At 39.7% G+C, this 15,471-nt stretch overlaps 1 protein-coding gene across 2 annotated transcripts in view; it reads right to left on the reverse strand.

Annotated features, from left to right (window-relative positions):
• Positions 1-15,471, reverse strand: part of atrnl1a (attractin-like 1a) — a 406,244-nt gene that overhangs the window by 266,701 nt on the left and 124,072 nt on the right. For both annotated transcript variants that reach the window (XM_084735770.1, XM_084735769.1), the window contains 3 exons: positions 13,510-13,723; positions 13,063-13,254; positions 49-297 (listed from right to left, as the gene is read on the reverse strand). In XM_084735770.1, coding sequence (XP_084591896.1) covers positions 49-297; positions 13,063-13,254; positions 13,510-13,723 — 655 coding nt within the window. The remainder of the gene's footprint in view (positions 1-48; positions 298-13,062; positions 13,255-13,509; positions 13,724-15,471) is intronic.

The raw sequence follows: 15,471 nt of genomic DNA on the forward strand, positions 1-15,471 counted from the left end.
AATGTGGCCAACAGATGAGCATGTGCTCTGTTCTGGTGGTTCACTCACCGGGACATTGGATGAAGGCCCAGTTGTAGCCTCTGTCAGACAAACAGAGACTCTGATCCAGCACCATGTCCTTGTCCCGTAGTCTGTCTCGGTCTCGGGGCCCAGCCCTGGCACCAGCGGGCTTCATGGGGCCTCGGTAGGAGCCCTCCATGCACACACCCCTGCCGGTGTTACTGGGATCGCCGCACCAGCCGCACTCCGCCCTCTCCAAACAGTCTGCACACGTCCTCAGGCCTGAACAGTTCTGGGCTGTAGAAAGGATTAGAGACAAACGATGAAAAGTTAGGACTCTGCTTCCATTCACAAATGGAAATATATTGGAGCCTATTTCTGCCAGTGCAATGGGGAAAAAAAGATCCTATAAGGTATTAGAATAAAAAAGTTCCTGAGGAAGTCAGCAAGTAAAATAATGACATATTATTTTGAAAATTATAATGATTCACATGAGCTTTTTCTGAACTGCTAATGCTTTCTGAACTGCCAAGGTGATTCAGTCTATAGGACTAACAATACCATACACCCGCATTTGCTACTAGAAGAGCATTGTAAAAAACTTGGATGATGCATCAGAGCTAGAATGGAGCACCTGCTCTCCACACAGTTAGGATGTTTTAATAGGAAGACTGCCTATTGTTCCATTGGCACATTATTGTGAAACTCCAACAGCCTGAAAAATGTCCCACTGGACAAAAAAAACTATTTATCTGACAGTCTGTTATCAAGAAAGCAAACACCTGTTGCTCTGAAAATACTTTCCCTGCAGTTAGCCCCAGGCTAAGGGAGCTGTTAGCCCTTAGCTAAGAAAGCATTTACACTCTGGCTGTACCAACAGATGTGACCCAGGCCTGGCAGAGGTGCAGCATGAATCGTACAGCCCTGTACTTCGCTTAACCCCGGCTTAACAATAAAGAGGTTAAGTTATCCCGAGATTAACTCGTAGCCCATGGTTAGGGATAGCCCAGGCTAATAATATACAGCCTGAAAAGCCCTTTTCAGGCCTTCCACCAAACAACATTTCAAGTGATTTTACTGTCTGTGACAGATTTCCAAGGACAGAATAACACCTCAGTGAGCCCTCGTCACCCACGTTGTTAGATGAAGGCTGATCAAAAAGTTACTTGTCTTAATAGCTTACAGTCTTTTTGTTATCTTGGCTGTTCCCCACAAAATCAAACATGCTTGATATTAGTTATTAGATAGTAAGGCTACAGTTACTTTTGGAGCAATGGGTGTTTCAGGCAGGGTTTTATAGTGAGTGGAATTTTTATAATCAAAGATCATCACCCATCTGCTCCATGGATTAACTCATTGTTGAGTTTCTATTAAAATGAATCAATTTTCATCAACTATTTCACTGTTATGCAGTACTTGCTGGCACCACTAGACCCTGAGAGAGAAAGAGAAGTGGTAACATTGCTGAAATACTTAACAGAAGAAATATGGACATTTCATTTGCAAACTCTGTCCCTAAAGGACTAAATGATTAGATGAAAAGTTTGGGGATTTTTTGGACCTACGTATGGTACACTAAAAAGACAGTGCATGTTTTCACAACTTTAAATAACTTAAACTTAAAAGCTGTAAGATTTGTTTTTATTCATTAGATATGCAATCTAAAATTTTATAATAATCTTTATAAATGGGCTTAATGATGTGTTGTGGCGTCTCACTTGTTCCTGTCTTTCTCACTATTTTGCAGAAAGTGACAGTTTCCATTTCTGTTTCATTTTGTCTTTAATTTTTCAAACTTCATTGTCAAGTATATTTATTTTAGAATCAGCTGTGAAAAATTGAACTGGGGGACACATAATGAATCTTAAATGCATCACGCAGACTTATTTTTAGTACAGTTATGCACATACATTTAAACTGTGGCCATGTTTGCATTTTTGCAATGTTCTACTGTATGATTTCTTCAGCACACATTTGAGTTGAAAGTACAGCATCTTTAAGGTAGATTCTAACCACAGTCTGTCCTTCACACTGTAGTTAATCCAAACAGCGTCGAACAAAGCATAAACACAATAAACAGCTTTAGTGATATGATCTACCTCCTGCAATACACTTGACATCTTTTGTTTTCACCTTTCCTTTGACCCTCAACATTTATAACGAAATTGACTTTTGTTCCCTGCATCATTCCACGTGTTGAGAAATGCATTTGTATTCATAAAGTGGATGTGACATTCAAAAACACTTTACTGGCGCAAATTAAAAATGACACATTTTTTTTAAGGCATGGCATTCAATACTTGTAAAAGAAAACAAAAATCTCCATACTGAAGCCTTTTTTCGGCTCACTGAATGTGGCAGAGAATCGGGGATAGGTGACACGAATAAGAAATCAATTTTTTTTTCTTTTCTGGAGGAGCTGGCCTTCCAAAGTTAACTTTACAGCTTGTTTTGAACCTTTCAGTCTTGTTTTGCTCTCGTTCTCGACGTCAGCTCGTCTTCCCTGTCATAATAAATTTTAGTCTACAAAGCGAAGGTGGGAATACACACTCGGAGACAGAGAGGAAGGTAAGACTCTGTGGGTATCTTGGCTTGTACACAAGAAACCGAAAGGTTGAGAGAAGTTATCCGAGGTGTTGTTTCTTATAGCCCGGTGAGATGATTCAAGTGCAGCGTCAAGAGAAATTTGCATTTTCACCAGAAGTTGTTTCTCTTTTGAACATGAGCCATTTCCATAAGCCACAGATGTTCTAGCTGAACCTGTGTCTCTTTCTCTCTCTGTGTCCCTGCTAGCTAGCTCTGCTTGAAACACACCTCTTGTCCTTGGCATGTGTGTTTGCGAGCTCTGCCGTTGCATTATTCAGCTGTAGCAATGCTGATTCATTTGTTCTTGCTTTATAATTACAAACTTCTGCTCTCTTTTTCTCAGATTCACTCTTTATCTCCTCTCTGCCACATTTTTATCCTCCTCTTCTGGATCTTTTCTATTTCTATTCAGTGAGCCATCTTCCTCTCTTGCGCTCATTCATTGATATCCTTTCTTCACCTCTATACCCCGCTCCTCCCTCATTTCCTGTCATTTTGATTTAATTTGATTTTGTATGGATTACTTTAAAACACTTTAGGCATAAATGAAATCACAAAGGAAGGAACTCTCACTTTTTTTTCTCATCATCTTTTTTCGGCTCTCCCCTACTGCGTTCTCCCCTCCAGTTTTTACTGTCACCTCCCCTTATTTCCTTTCTCCTTTTGCTTCTCCTCTGACGACTCACTGGATCCCCACTCTACAGTCAACAGTTCAAAGAGAGGCAGTTCAACAGAATATCCCTAATCCACCACGCAGTGGGGTTTCCTCTGCTAGAAAGCACATATTTACATACCCAAGAGCAGACTTTAATATCCAATAAATATACCAGGCCTGTTTATCATTTAAAAATATGATTCAAATAGCAGGAAATTGGTAGCTGCTCCTTGTAAACCAGCACTTTTCATGCGCCAAAACCTCACATTTTAATATAAATTCTTTTCTTCTTTTTTATTTAAATAGATCCAATTTGCACCCACTTGTGGCAGCCATTTTTTGACACTCCAGGTCAGATTATTAAACTCCAGCCCAAATTTTGCTTCACTCATAATGACTGAGCACTGCTCAGTAGGTGCCAGCTTCTCTCCTTCACATTTACATGAACCCTTTCTACACCTGATTGGACATTACACAGCGCACAGGTCTGTCATTGATCTTGGCTGAAAAATGTCAGCTTTTGTGGAAGCAGTTGCACTTCTCAGAACTGTTTCAATAAAATGGGTTTTGGAAACATTTGAGGTGACAAATTGCCATTTTGAGTCACACATCAGATGCCACAGTACACATCAAAATACGCACTTGATGTCCTATAACTTTGGTATGAGCTTGAAACCAAAGTCAACTTTAAATGTTTTGACCAGCAGCTCTATAAGTCGCGGGATTGGTTGACAAAAATTTCCCCACCCTTGGAGAGCCACAGTTTTTGCCCTTGGAGGCTGAAATTTGGCATAATGGTGTGACTGTGTAAAGATGTGTGCTAATGTTTGTGACAACTGGCTTAAAATGGGCACAGTAATGAGAGGGCGCATGGCAAAAATGTACATAACACCCAAATATATTCATGTAACATAACCAATTACAACCTTTTATTACAGACTCTTGTGGAAGCTCTTTTTTTTACTTTTTTAATAACTCATGAATCGTGTTTGTGTCCAAAATCTCACACTACACACTACATACCCAAAATGTGTACTATCTGTCAACAATCATTTGTTTAAATAAACAGTAGTACAGTATGTATCTTTTCTGATGCACTGCTCAGCTCATATGACATCACTTCCTGAGAGCCTCCTTGCCCACTGGAGAGATGTAACCATGGTAATCTGAGCCAACGATGAACTAATTTGAACTACATTACACCTAGAAAACTGACTGAAATATTTAAATTGAAACATTACTTTAGTTACATCAGAACTGCCTTGGTTACTGTCTGCCTTTATCTTTTTTGTTATTGTTGTTGTCATCAATACTACATTGCATTGTGGGATTAAGACACATATATTACTGTTAGTCATGTCCATGTCTGCCCTACTTGGTTTACTGGTATAATACATTTTTGGCAAAACATTTTTTACCTGTTCTCCCAAATATTTCATCCTTTTTTCACCAATTTTGGGACATGAGCCAGAAAGAAATTTGATGCAGATGCAAGCTACCGCAGGCAGCGACATTTCAGCAACAACTCTTTCAGAAGAGCTATTCTTTTGTAGTTTATATCTTTAGTGACCGGTTTAAACAGTTACAACGTCAGATCAACAGACAGAGGCTCAATAAACTGAAGCTCATAAAAACTGAGCCCTAGGGATGTGGTCTGCCTTTGCAAAGCAATTACTTCATAATAACTGGGAACAGAACCGGGACAGATCACATTTAACAAAGGTTTGTCACTGGTAAATTGCTAATGAATACCTGGTTACAATTTTATCAGCAATATGGGAATGACTGTAAGAGAGATGAGAACACAAGGCCAGAGATAGTACATGATTTCTCTAATACCTTAAAATATATTCCGATGCAGAGTTAATCTCTGTCTCCCTGAACACACAACATGAGGTGCATTTGCAGCTCTTGACTTAATTCATTTGTGTATCATGTCAGAATCAGGGACAGCAAATGGATCAAATATTTCAGGCATCAGCCTGCATGCCACAAACATGATGAAATAGGCCCCGAGGATGCTAGATGACATGAGTAAAAGCAGCTCACACACAACTAAGAGACTGTGGGCAAAAGCAAATTCCGGCATTAACAGGAAATGTTAAGTCCTTAGATGTTCACTTACATAACTGTGGTTTGTGTGGATAATACAATTTACCTGCTATGTTCTCTACGCCTGAGCCTTTGCTATTTTTAAAAGCATTTCCGTCTATCTGGCTTCATCTGTGTTCCACATGAGGAGAATTAAAAGAGGTTATTGCCTCATGTAGTCGTGTGGACTTGTGGGTAGATGAGGATTAGAGAGAAAAGTGTTACATTCAAGTGTGTGCCTGCAGGGTTTACAAGGCTTTAGCTTTAGTTAACAGCACCAAAGATTTAGCTGTACCTTGTGCAATTACATGACACCAGCCTCAGGCTATTTCTGAAGTCAAGGTCCACGTGGATGGCGCTTGTATTTCCCACGAGGGCGGAAAACATATTCCATGATTAAAAACCGCACATGTGATCTCATCATGATGAGATGAAACTGTTGACAGACTGTTGCCTACTGGCTATTTTTCCTTTGTGGATATTGGAAATAAAATAGGAACGTTGCTTTATGCACTTCAAGTTGCTTAAATGTTAATGTTGCTCTAATTTCTTGCAATAAGGGTGATGATTCTGTCTTCACTCTGTTTGCATACACAGCTCAGCAGCAAAATAAACACTCTCCTGTAAAGACGACAAGGGGTGAGCGAAGAGGGAACGCTGTAATTTAATTTCCATTTATTGCACTTTACTGCAATTAAATTATGAGTTATGGCTAATAAATTTAACACGTGTACCGAAGAGAACTCTGATGAACAGATGAACTTGCGATGGGAAGTGAAAATTCAACAATTAATTAAAACAAGACTAAGTCTGCTGCCATGTTGAGTTTTAAATGAGAAGGTTTTTCAACAGCCTGAGATTTTGCTAAGACTGAAGATCTTGCAGGGTCACTATTAACAAGACTAGACTTACATTATTTTGGTCTTGTCTCAAGTATTGTAATTTTTGGCAAAATGTCTGTACAATTAATTCCTAGTCTATTGACTCTTAATTTTCACCTCCCCATGATAATGCATTGAGTTTTGTTTTGCATTATTTCCTCAAAAACAATGAGGACAACAACGGTGGCGCAATGGTTAGCACTGTGGTCTCACAGCAGTAGGTCCTGAGGGGGCAGGGCCGTTCTGTGCGGCGTTTGCATGTTCTCTGGGTTCTCCAGCTTCCTCCCACAGTCCAAAGACATGCAGCATAATAGGTTAATTGGTGACTCCAAATTGCCCGTAGGTGTGAATGTGAGTGTGAGTGGTTGTCTGTCTCTCACAACAAGGCCTGTGGATTATCTTGAGCAACCCGGTCGTGATTTGTGGAAAAAGACATTGCTGTTGAGTTTTTCAAATGTATTTTTTTGGAGCTTCGTGCACCACGGGACTAGTTCCATTATATCAGAGAGAAGGCAGACATCTCTACAGCCGATATGTCCAAAACTCTGCAACTCACACCAAAACAGTACAGATGAATAAATAGCAATACAGACCAGAGGAAAATGTTTTGTTTTTTTTACTTCAGAGTGAACTGTCCCTTTAGAACAAAGTACAATATTGAAGTTAAGTGTATATCAACTCAATTTTCATTATGCTTTTTGGTTAAAATCATGGAAAACCATATTGGTAGGGTTTCTATCAGGTTCATGTGAATAGTGATAAACATAAATGCAGTAACTAGGTCAAATCCAAGAGGACATGCGTTTGCATCTCAACCGCATCCACAAAACATCAGTCGCTAAAAACTTTCAGTTTCTGTCGTCACTTGTAGACTGAGAGCCTTAATGCCTTTAATGTTTTGTCAACAAGAAACATTAGGCACTACATTTCTCAGACGCTGGCTGCTATGTAGCAAACATTCACCGCGTGATTCATGTGATGCGAACAGAAAAATAGACACATTTCCAGGCTACTTTGTGTTCCTTTCAAAAACCTTCCCAAAATATATGGCTCTATTAAAATCAGGATATTAGTCGTCTTCATTGACAGAAATAACCTAGAGGATGCCTAAGCACAACAGATGACAAATGTTCTGAGGAGCCTTGGCTATCTTGTTGCAGCAAAGAAAAGGATTGTTTGCTCCTGCTGGGGGAATTTTCATCTTATCAAAAATTCTCTCAGCACAATCGTCTCAGTGCCACATTCTGTTCATCACAACGGGTTTGACATTTGCTGTCCCTGGATAGCACGTATCGTCTGGCTTCATCTTGTGCAATCCATTTGCCCCTACAGTACTTGACAGTTAGCATCGCTGAAGCCATACAGATCTGTGAACCCCTATACATAATACATCAAGTGTAGGAGCCATAAGCCGCCTTCTCCTTCACTCTTCTTGTAGCATGTGAAGCTACAAACCAGCAGACAGACGTCACGTGAGACAGAAAACACACATGTGTTGTGAAGATTGCCTCAGAGAAAATAGAAAATTTCTCTGTGCAGCTAAACCAATATAATACCAGATACAAGAGCATAACCATCATCTGGTGTGCCTCTGTGTGTTTCTAGAGAGAAATTCATTCGAAACCTATGTTCAACTACATATCTAAGTCTAAACAAAAGAATATACACTGTGAGTGATCCCAAAAATTTCATGTATGCTGTAATCAAACAAACCTGAATTTAAATTGTTATAATTCTGTTTGTTATGTGTCAATCTGCTACTCAGTGTTGGTCCGATGCTGGCCAAATCACTGAATCAGATATCAGAATATAAGAAAAAGTATAATCCAATATGATCCATTGGCTTAAACTATCACATAAATGCTTAGGCTTAACTGAACTCTGAGTGACATGGTGGAGAGAGAAAAATTGTCTCAAGAAACAAGTGAATTTTATTTTAATTTTATATATTTGTATGGTACGAAATGATCAAAAATGCTGTTAATACTTCTGTTTGTGAAAAAGTATAGCAGGTTATGGCTTTGGCTAGGTTATGCAAAGTGCATTCATTGTTTAAGAAAGGGAAAAATGTCATTGATTTTGTATTGGTATCAGCAATTCTATGGTACTGGACATTAAAATGTAGTATCAAGCCATCCCTAAACACTTAATCAGAGCAGAGATTTGCTGATTCATCTCTATCATCATTTTTGAGGCTATAGTTTGTGATGGTTTTTGCAGTCCAAGGACTGAGTAAGATTAAAAGGTGTTCCAAACATTTCTGTTCCTCCACACTAGGGTTTAACAATATGAATTAAGTTAAGTAGCACATTGGGCTAGTAAATGTAGTGACTCACTTGTCCCATCAGGTTAAATGTTGCCCAACCGGGCAGAAAGGAATTAAACACATTGTTTGAACACACTTGCTATAAAGGAGTGAACCATCTCTGTTGAGAGTTGCATATGTGTCTTAGTGATCCGGCATTCATGAGCAAAAACAAAGTTTACAAGTTGAGATGCAAGCAGTTCAATTATCCTGGAAACAAGAATTTACTTGGGTGGCATTAGAGGATGTCAGCGAAACTCTACTGATGTATCGCACAGTCTGCTTCTAGTTTGAGAGCAAGCTGATTAAAACAGGATTATTTTTAAAGGCATGCCAAGTTTCTGAAAAATGTTGCTGGAGTTCTATAACATGAGTCAACAGCATCTTGCTTATATGGCAGCGAAGAGGGCACGTTGAAAACCCTTCCTTGCTGGTGCCGGTACTACTGCAAAAAAGTTGGGATGCTGTGTAAAACCCAAATAAAAATTCAAGTCTAGCACCTTAAGTCTTTTACTAAGAAGAAACATTGTTGTAACATGCAGAATTGTCTCGCTGAAATAAGCAGGGAAGTGAAAAAAAAGACATTATCTGGATGGCAGCATATGTTGCTTCAAAACCTGTATGTGCCTTTCAGCATTAATGGGGCCTTTACAGACATCACAGTTACCCATGATGCCAGGGGAAAAACATACCCTGATAAATCACAGATGCTGTCTTTCAAAGTTAGCGCTGGTAACAATCTGCTTGGTCCTTTTCTTCTTTAGCCTTAAGGATACAACATCCATGCTTTCCAAAATCAATCTTGTACTTGGACTCGTTGGACCACATTCTTCCTCCATGCATCAATTAATCTCAGATGAGCTCAGGTCCAGAGAAATCAACAGCATTTATGGATGTTGATATATGTCTTTCTCTTTGCATGGTAGAGGCTGAACTTGCAACTGTAGATGCAGCGACAAACTGTTTGTCAGTGTGTTCCTGAACCCATGTAAAAACATCTTTTATAGAATCATGTGGGTTTTTAATGCTGTGCTGCCTGAGGGATCAAAGATTGCGGGCATTCAGTGTTGGTTTCTGCTTTGCCCCATATGTGCTGATATTTCTCTTGATTCTCTCAATCTTTTCAGGATATTATTGATTGATCGGTTGGTCATTGTGTCCTTAACAATGTCATATATTACATTTACTTTGTAACTGCATTGATGCTGGCTCACTGGCTGTTTCTTTGTATAATCTGCTGTTGGTCATATGAGCTCCCATGTTGCAGTGCTGTTCTCAAACCCCAAAAGCAGTTGCTTGTGAATGTCAAGTCTTTCTGTACCTTTCTATTAAGCAACAATGAAAAAACAACTGTCAGCAGAACCAAAAGGATAAATCAGCATGAACGTAGGCATCCACAGTGGCTACTGCTGAAATACACAAAGAGCAAACAGTGACCTTAGAAGCTGCAGAGGGGAGTGATGTTGAACTGACCGCATCTAGAATGAAAAGTTGAATTTACAGTTGCCACATTTACTTCCATATCGCTGAAGGTGAAAGAACTTTAGGGACCAGGTCTTGGAGGCAAACAGATGAGAGGCTAAAATAAAAACACAGAACAAAAGACAAGGACAGTCCACTTTATAAGAGGAGGCACTGAACTGCACAATTAAGGCAGAATTTAAGTCAACTTGCTTTCAAAGGAGCTCCCAAACTTCCAAATCTGACTGCTGGGGCAACATTGGAGCTAATTATTTCAAAAGGTTGTGTTGAGGAGTGTGTAGTTAGCTTCCAGCCAACATGAAAAATGGGAATGATACACAAAGCCTTGGGCCAAATTTATCTGATAAAGAAATGACCCAGTTCAAATTGGATCCTCAGACAAGCAATTGTTTTTGTGAGAGCAGCAACCAAAGCCGAGGTCGTGAATCCTTCAGCTGTAGCCCGCAGGCCTGGCTCCCAAAACAAGACATGATTAATCCATAAACAAGAGAAGTGAAGCAGAAAGTTAAGTATAAACACTATACAAAGAGTGATGGACTGTAAAAGAGCAATAATGCTATACCTGAGGAGTTGGAAAGTATAAAAAATGTGTCATATTTCATGTGCCGTACTTTGAGCAACAAAGGTAAAAATGCAGCAGAACAAAAGCATCCTACACACCTTCTGCCACCAAACAGAGATATGAATAATAAAAGAGAAAAGAAGACGGGGAAACTGTGCCATTATGTAAGCACTAAAGGTAGACTGAAATAAGGAAAAACAATCTTTGCTTGCTAACAGTAGGTTGGAGAGCTGTCTGCACTCAGACTATTGGCACCAGCAAAGAATAATAATCACCAGTCACAAGACAAAAAAATCTAAAAGTTTTCAAAGCTGCTTCTTAACTCCTCAGAAACAACAACACTTCACTACAAATTGACTATTTGTCTAACAAAAGCGAAAACACCAATAAAAGGTTTGCCTTAGGAGAATACTTTGACAGTTTGATTTTCTTCTACCAGAAAGTTGTTGCACTGCAGAATGAAATATGTCCTTAACTTTACAAATAAAACATCAGTGAACAAAAATCAAGAACAAGCTTCACTTTGTTGAATGGTAACTCCAGTATTTTAAATCCTCAGTCCTATTTTCATTTACGTGTTTTAACACATGAGTTCTGATCTGAACTAATGAGTTCAAACACCAAAGTCACAAACAAACTATCAGATCAAGGCAGCCAAGGACCAACAACTCTCATGTTCTGTGAAGTCAATGGAATCTGGTGGTTTGGCACAAAGCAGTGTAAGAGCTGTTCCTGTTTAAACTAAAAAACAAAATAAGGTCTTAGTCTTTTACAAGAGGACTGTCTCTGAAAGTGTATTTTCCTCAAAGGATTACATTGCAGTTTGTATCACAGCAATCAGCTGAGTCGTTGGTACAATTAATATGATCAGAGTTGTGATTAAATTTTTGGGTGGGCCGCAAAAGATTTACAGACATTAAATTGGGACGTGGCATTCATAAGTTTGGGAATGACAAATATTTGCGTCACAGAACTTCTTAAGCTATGAGCTGGTGTGATGTTACTTTGGTTCAAAAATCACTTGACGCAGCTTTAACTAACTAAAAATTAATGACTTTTAAAGCAATATTCCTTTAAGCAATAAGTTCCTTTCCAAGTTGAGAATTTGTAAACCGAAGCAGGTGAGCACAGGAACATCTTGGCTGCAGCCACAACAGAAATGCTATTTAGACAGGAAACTACTCAGCAGTAAGAGATCAACTCATGTGATGATGGCTTAAAACTATGCAGATCATCATAAGATGCAAATTCACAGAGGCTGCATGAGGCTTTGCCACTTTTTGTCTGGTTTCATGGTTCATGATTCTTTGTCTCTCTTACATACACAAATATTACTGCACACACCCATGTGTGTACTCCAACAGCACCACGTGGAGGAGCAGCGGTGAGACTGAAAAGCCTCCAGCAACCCCAGGGAGGTGTTAATATGAGAGGAATGTTAAGGAACAGCAGCGAGGACTTCATATAGAGTCAGTCATGTGTCATTGTAGATGATTAATTCTCTGCCCTGTAGCTACTAGAAAGGTGGCACTGCCTCAGCTTTGGAGTGTGTGTTTGTGTCAGTGTGTGTGTGTCTAAGAGGCACAGACCTGACTGCTGATAAGAAAGGGATCGATAGGAGTCTATAAAGACACCATGTTCATGCAATGTACTCCAGTTGCATCATCAAAGGCGCGTGTAGAGTACTACCTCACCTCACCTTTCTCATTCAACCATATTCTGTCCAGTCATCACATATTATTCAAATGACACAGTACATCTTACCTCTCGCCTCCTAAAACTATGTCTGTCCATCTTGCGTTTATGATGTCACAACATCTCTGTTCTTGCACTTTTTGCACGTACATGTTGCCTAAAAACATTTTTACCAACGATTGATCAGGCTCAAACAGCACATTGCAAATACTCTCTATTCTTGCAGTAGTAGAGTAAGTTGATTTGTCTGACCATTGTAACTCATAGGAAAGGTATAGATCGGGGGTCTGGAACGTGTATCTCTGAAGCCACATGTGGCTCTTTAGCTCTTCTCCAGAGGCTCCCCGTGGTTTTGTCAAAAAATGATATGGAAATGAATAACGATTGTTTTTAACATTTGAATTTTCATTTATCGTTGTTGTAGGTCTGCACTGTGTAGATAAGGTTAAAAGTTATGCACCTTTTTGTTACAGGCCACTCACACAACCACACCTCCTCTTCCCCAGTTGGCATGAACAGTCAATCATAATGTATATTAACATGGACACAAACTTTTCCACTAAATCTTAAGAGAGTCTGAATTTATTTAAAATTGATGCACCTTTTGTAATACGCCACTCCTATTGCCCACACCTCTTAGCCAATTTGCCAAATTTCAGCCTCCTAGGGTGAAAACTGTGGCTGCCAGAGGCTGGGAGAGGAGAGACAAGTGATTTAGAGCTGCTGGTCACAGCTACACAGTGTTTTATTCCCCTAAAGACAATGGAAAAAGCTAACCACCTCCACCCCATCCCCCCTGTCTCACCAGTACAGTCCTGGGTCTGCCACTCCAGACACTGTCCGTAGGGGAAGGAGATGACGTACGCCGAGGAGTCGACGCAGCGCTGTGTACTGCTGCACCACATGCACTCCATGGCCTGGCTGGTGCAGTTGGCACAGCTGGTGCGCAGAGAGCAGGGCGTCTTACAGGGACGAGCACTCTGACTCTGTGGACTCCCTGAACAACGCGGGACAAATGGGGGAAAAAACGGACAGAGACAAATGTTTTGATGCTGGATAAGAGAAAGACAAAGTTATTTACTGAATAATAGCTGTTAGGAACAGCATTGAGAGTCAGCTCTTCACATACATGCTGTAAAATGTTTTTTTCATTTCATTATAAAAATATAATAGATTTATTCTGTGCTATGTTCCATTTCTTCAACCACATCCCCCACTGTATTTCCTTTTTAGCTCACTCATTCTTTCTCACCAGCAGGTTTTTCACAGATGAGGCCGTCGGTGGTGGCCGTGCAGGGGTTGGCCTTCAGACCAGCCACCTCCGCCCGCTCCAGGTAGGCACAGAAGCCCGAGTCGCTGGGCTCTCCAGGTAACCACCTCAGGCTGGTGTTGGTGAAGGGTGACATGTCCTCCCAGCCCCAGTACGACACGTTGATCTTCCTCAAGCCAACCCAGGGAGACAACCTCTGCAGGGGTGACAGAAGAGGAAAAATGGATCAAATGCTTTGTGTCTGATTTACAGTTTCTTCATTATTTGCTTACAGGTTTGAGAATGTTTCTTTTGCTGGTTCTGTTTCTTAATTTCAAATCACTCTATGAATAATCACCATAAACTGTATATTAAAGCTACCACAGGGAACTTTCATATTTTTATTGAATTTGGAGGACCCTGTGGACAAAAGTGGTAAAGTTTCCACCATAATAACCAAAAATAAAATGATCTAAAGAAAAATCTTTCTATTATACAACTCACTGTGCCTGGTAATATGTGAACACAGGCTTGTTTCTGATTTCAGAGACACAGACCTGGAGTCAGGCATCAAGAATGACTAAACAGAAAGCCAATCTTCTCACAGATGGTCTTGTTAACTTTTGTAGGCCATATAGCTGCATCACCAATAAATTCAGACTGACACCAGTTCCTGACTTGAAATGTGCAAGAAATGGTCTTAATATAGACCATCTGGTACCTCAGTCAGAGCAGGTGCCTCTCCAACTTCTCTTCAATATTTTAAAACTAGTGTCACAATTTCTACAGATAAGTTAACTTTTCCCACAATACTTTCCCAGTTATCAATGCAGAGTCTGTTGTGTTTTTGTAACCTTTGGGATCTTATACTCTATAGTATCAGTGGAGAACAGTTGACCTGGAATTGTTAAAGGGAAACTTAATTATTTTCAACCATGTTTATGTGTCCAAGTAACTGATGGGGACAACAATTTTTGAAACTGTTGCACAGGTTGTACTATAATCCGAGTGTTTCCCCTAACGCTATCTACTGTCTTGGTTATTGGTTATTGTTGCATTCAGACTGTTTATGATCAGAGACTTTTATTTTGAATTTTTATTTGGAAATTACAGTACAGTAGCAACTGACAATGTGCTGTCAGTTACAACCTACCCACCCCTTCAAAGCAGTTTGGCAGCCACCAGACTCCATCAAGAAATACAGTTATTTTACCTTGCAGATCACTGTAAAACACTTTGTTCAAAGTCAACAGAAACAAGATTAAACTCAACAAAAAAGTCTTGGCTCATCTTTCCACTGCTCCAACAATCAACAGTTCTGGTTTGGTCAAATTAAACATTCCTGCTGCTTCCTCTCACTCTTCTGCTGATATTTTCACACCCAGTGACGTAAAATTAAGGGTTCCTTGCAACCAAACAGAGGAAAGAAGAACCAAAACAGGTTTATTTAGTGTTAATTTGTTTATGTCAGGGTTGAATGAAGTGGACTTTACAATGATAAAATGACTGTTTCTGTAAATGGAGTCTGATGATAATAAAACAGCTGAAAGAGGAACTTATTCTTCAGGATCCTACAGAGACAGACCTTGTTGTCTCTGTAGGATCCTTTCCATAATGTTGTCAGACAGTCTGAGCCTGTCAGTGTCACACTGAACATACAACACAATTTCCCATGAGATTACATTGCAGCCCATGTTGCAGTTGACATCTACAGGTCTCTCACTCAATACTGGACCATTTTCAAAAATTGTAGTTCACATTTGTCATTTAGACACAAAAACACATGAAAATAGGGTGCAGGTTGAAAAATACCAAAGCTTCCCTTTAAGGAGTTGTGGCAAGAAAAAATTGAGAAAATTTGAACGTCCTCTTTTCATCCTCAGAATGAACAAAATACACAAGCTCAATTGCAGTTTTCAAGAAGCAGCATTTTAGAGGTGAGGTTGACCTGAGAAAAACAGAATA

Source organism: Lutjanus erythropterus, chromosome 14, assembly GCF_056507025.1.
Source record: "Lutjanus erythropterus isolate fLutEry1 chromosome 14, fLutEry1.hap2, whole genome shotgun sequence".
Classification (NCBI taxonomy): domain Eukaryota; kingdom Metazoa; phylum Chordata; class Actinopteri; order Lutjaniformes; family Lutjanidae; genus Lutjanus; species Lutjanus erythropterus.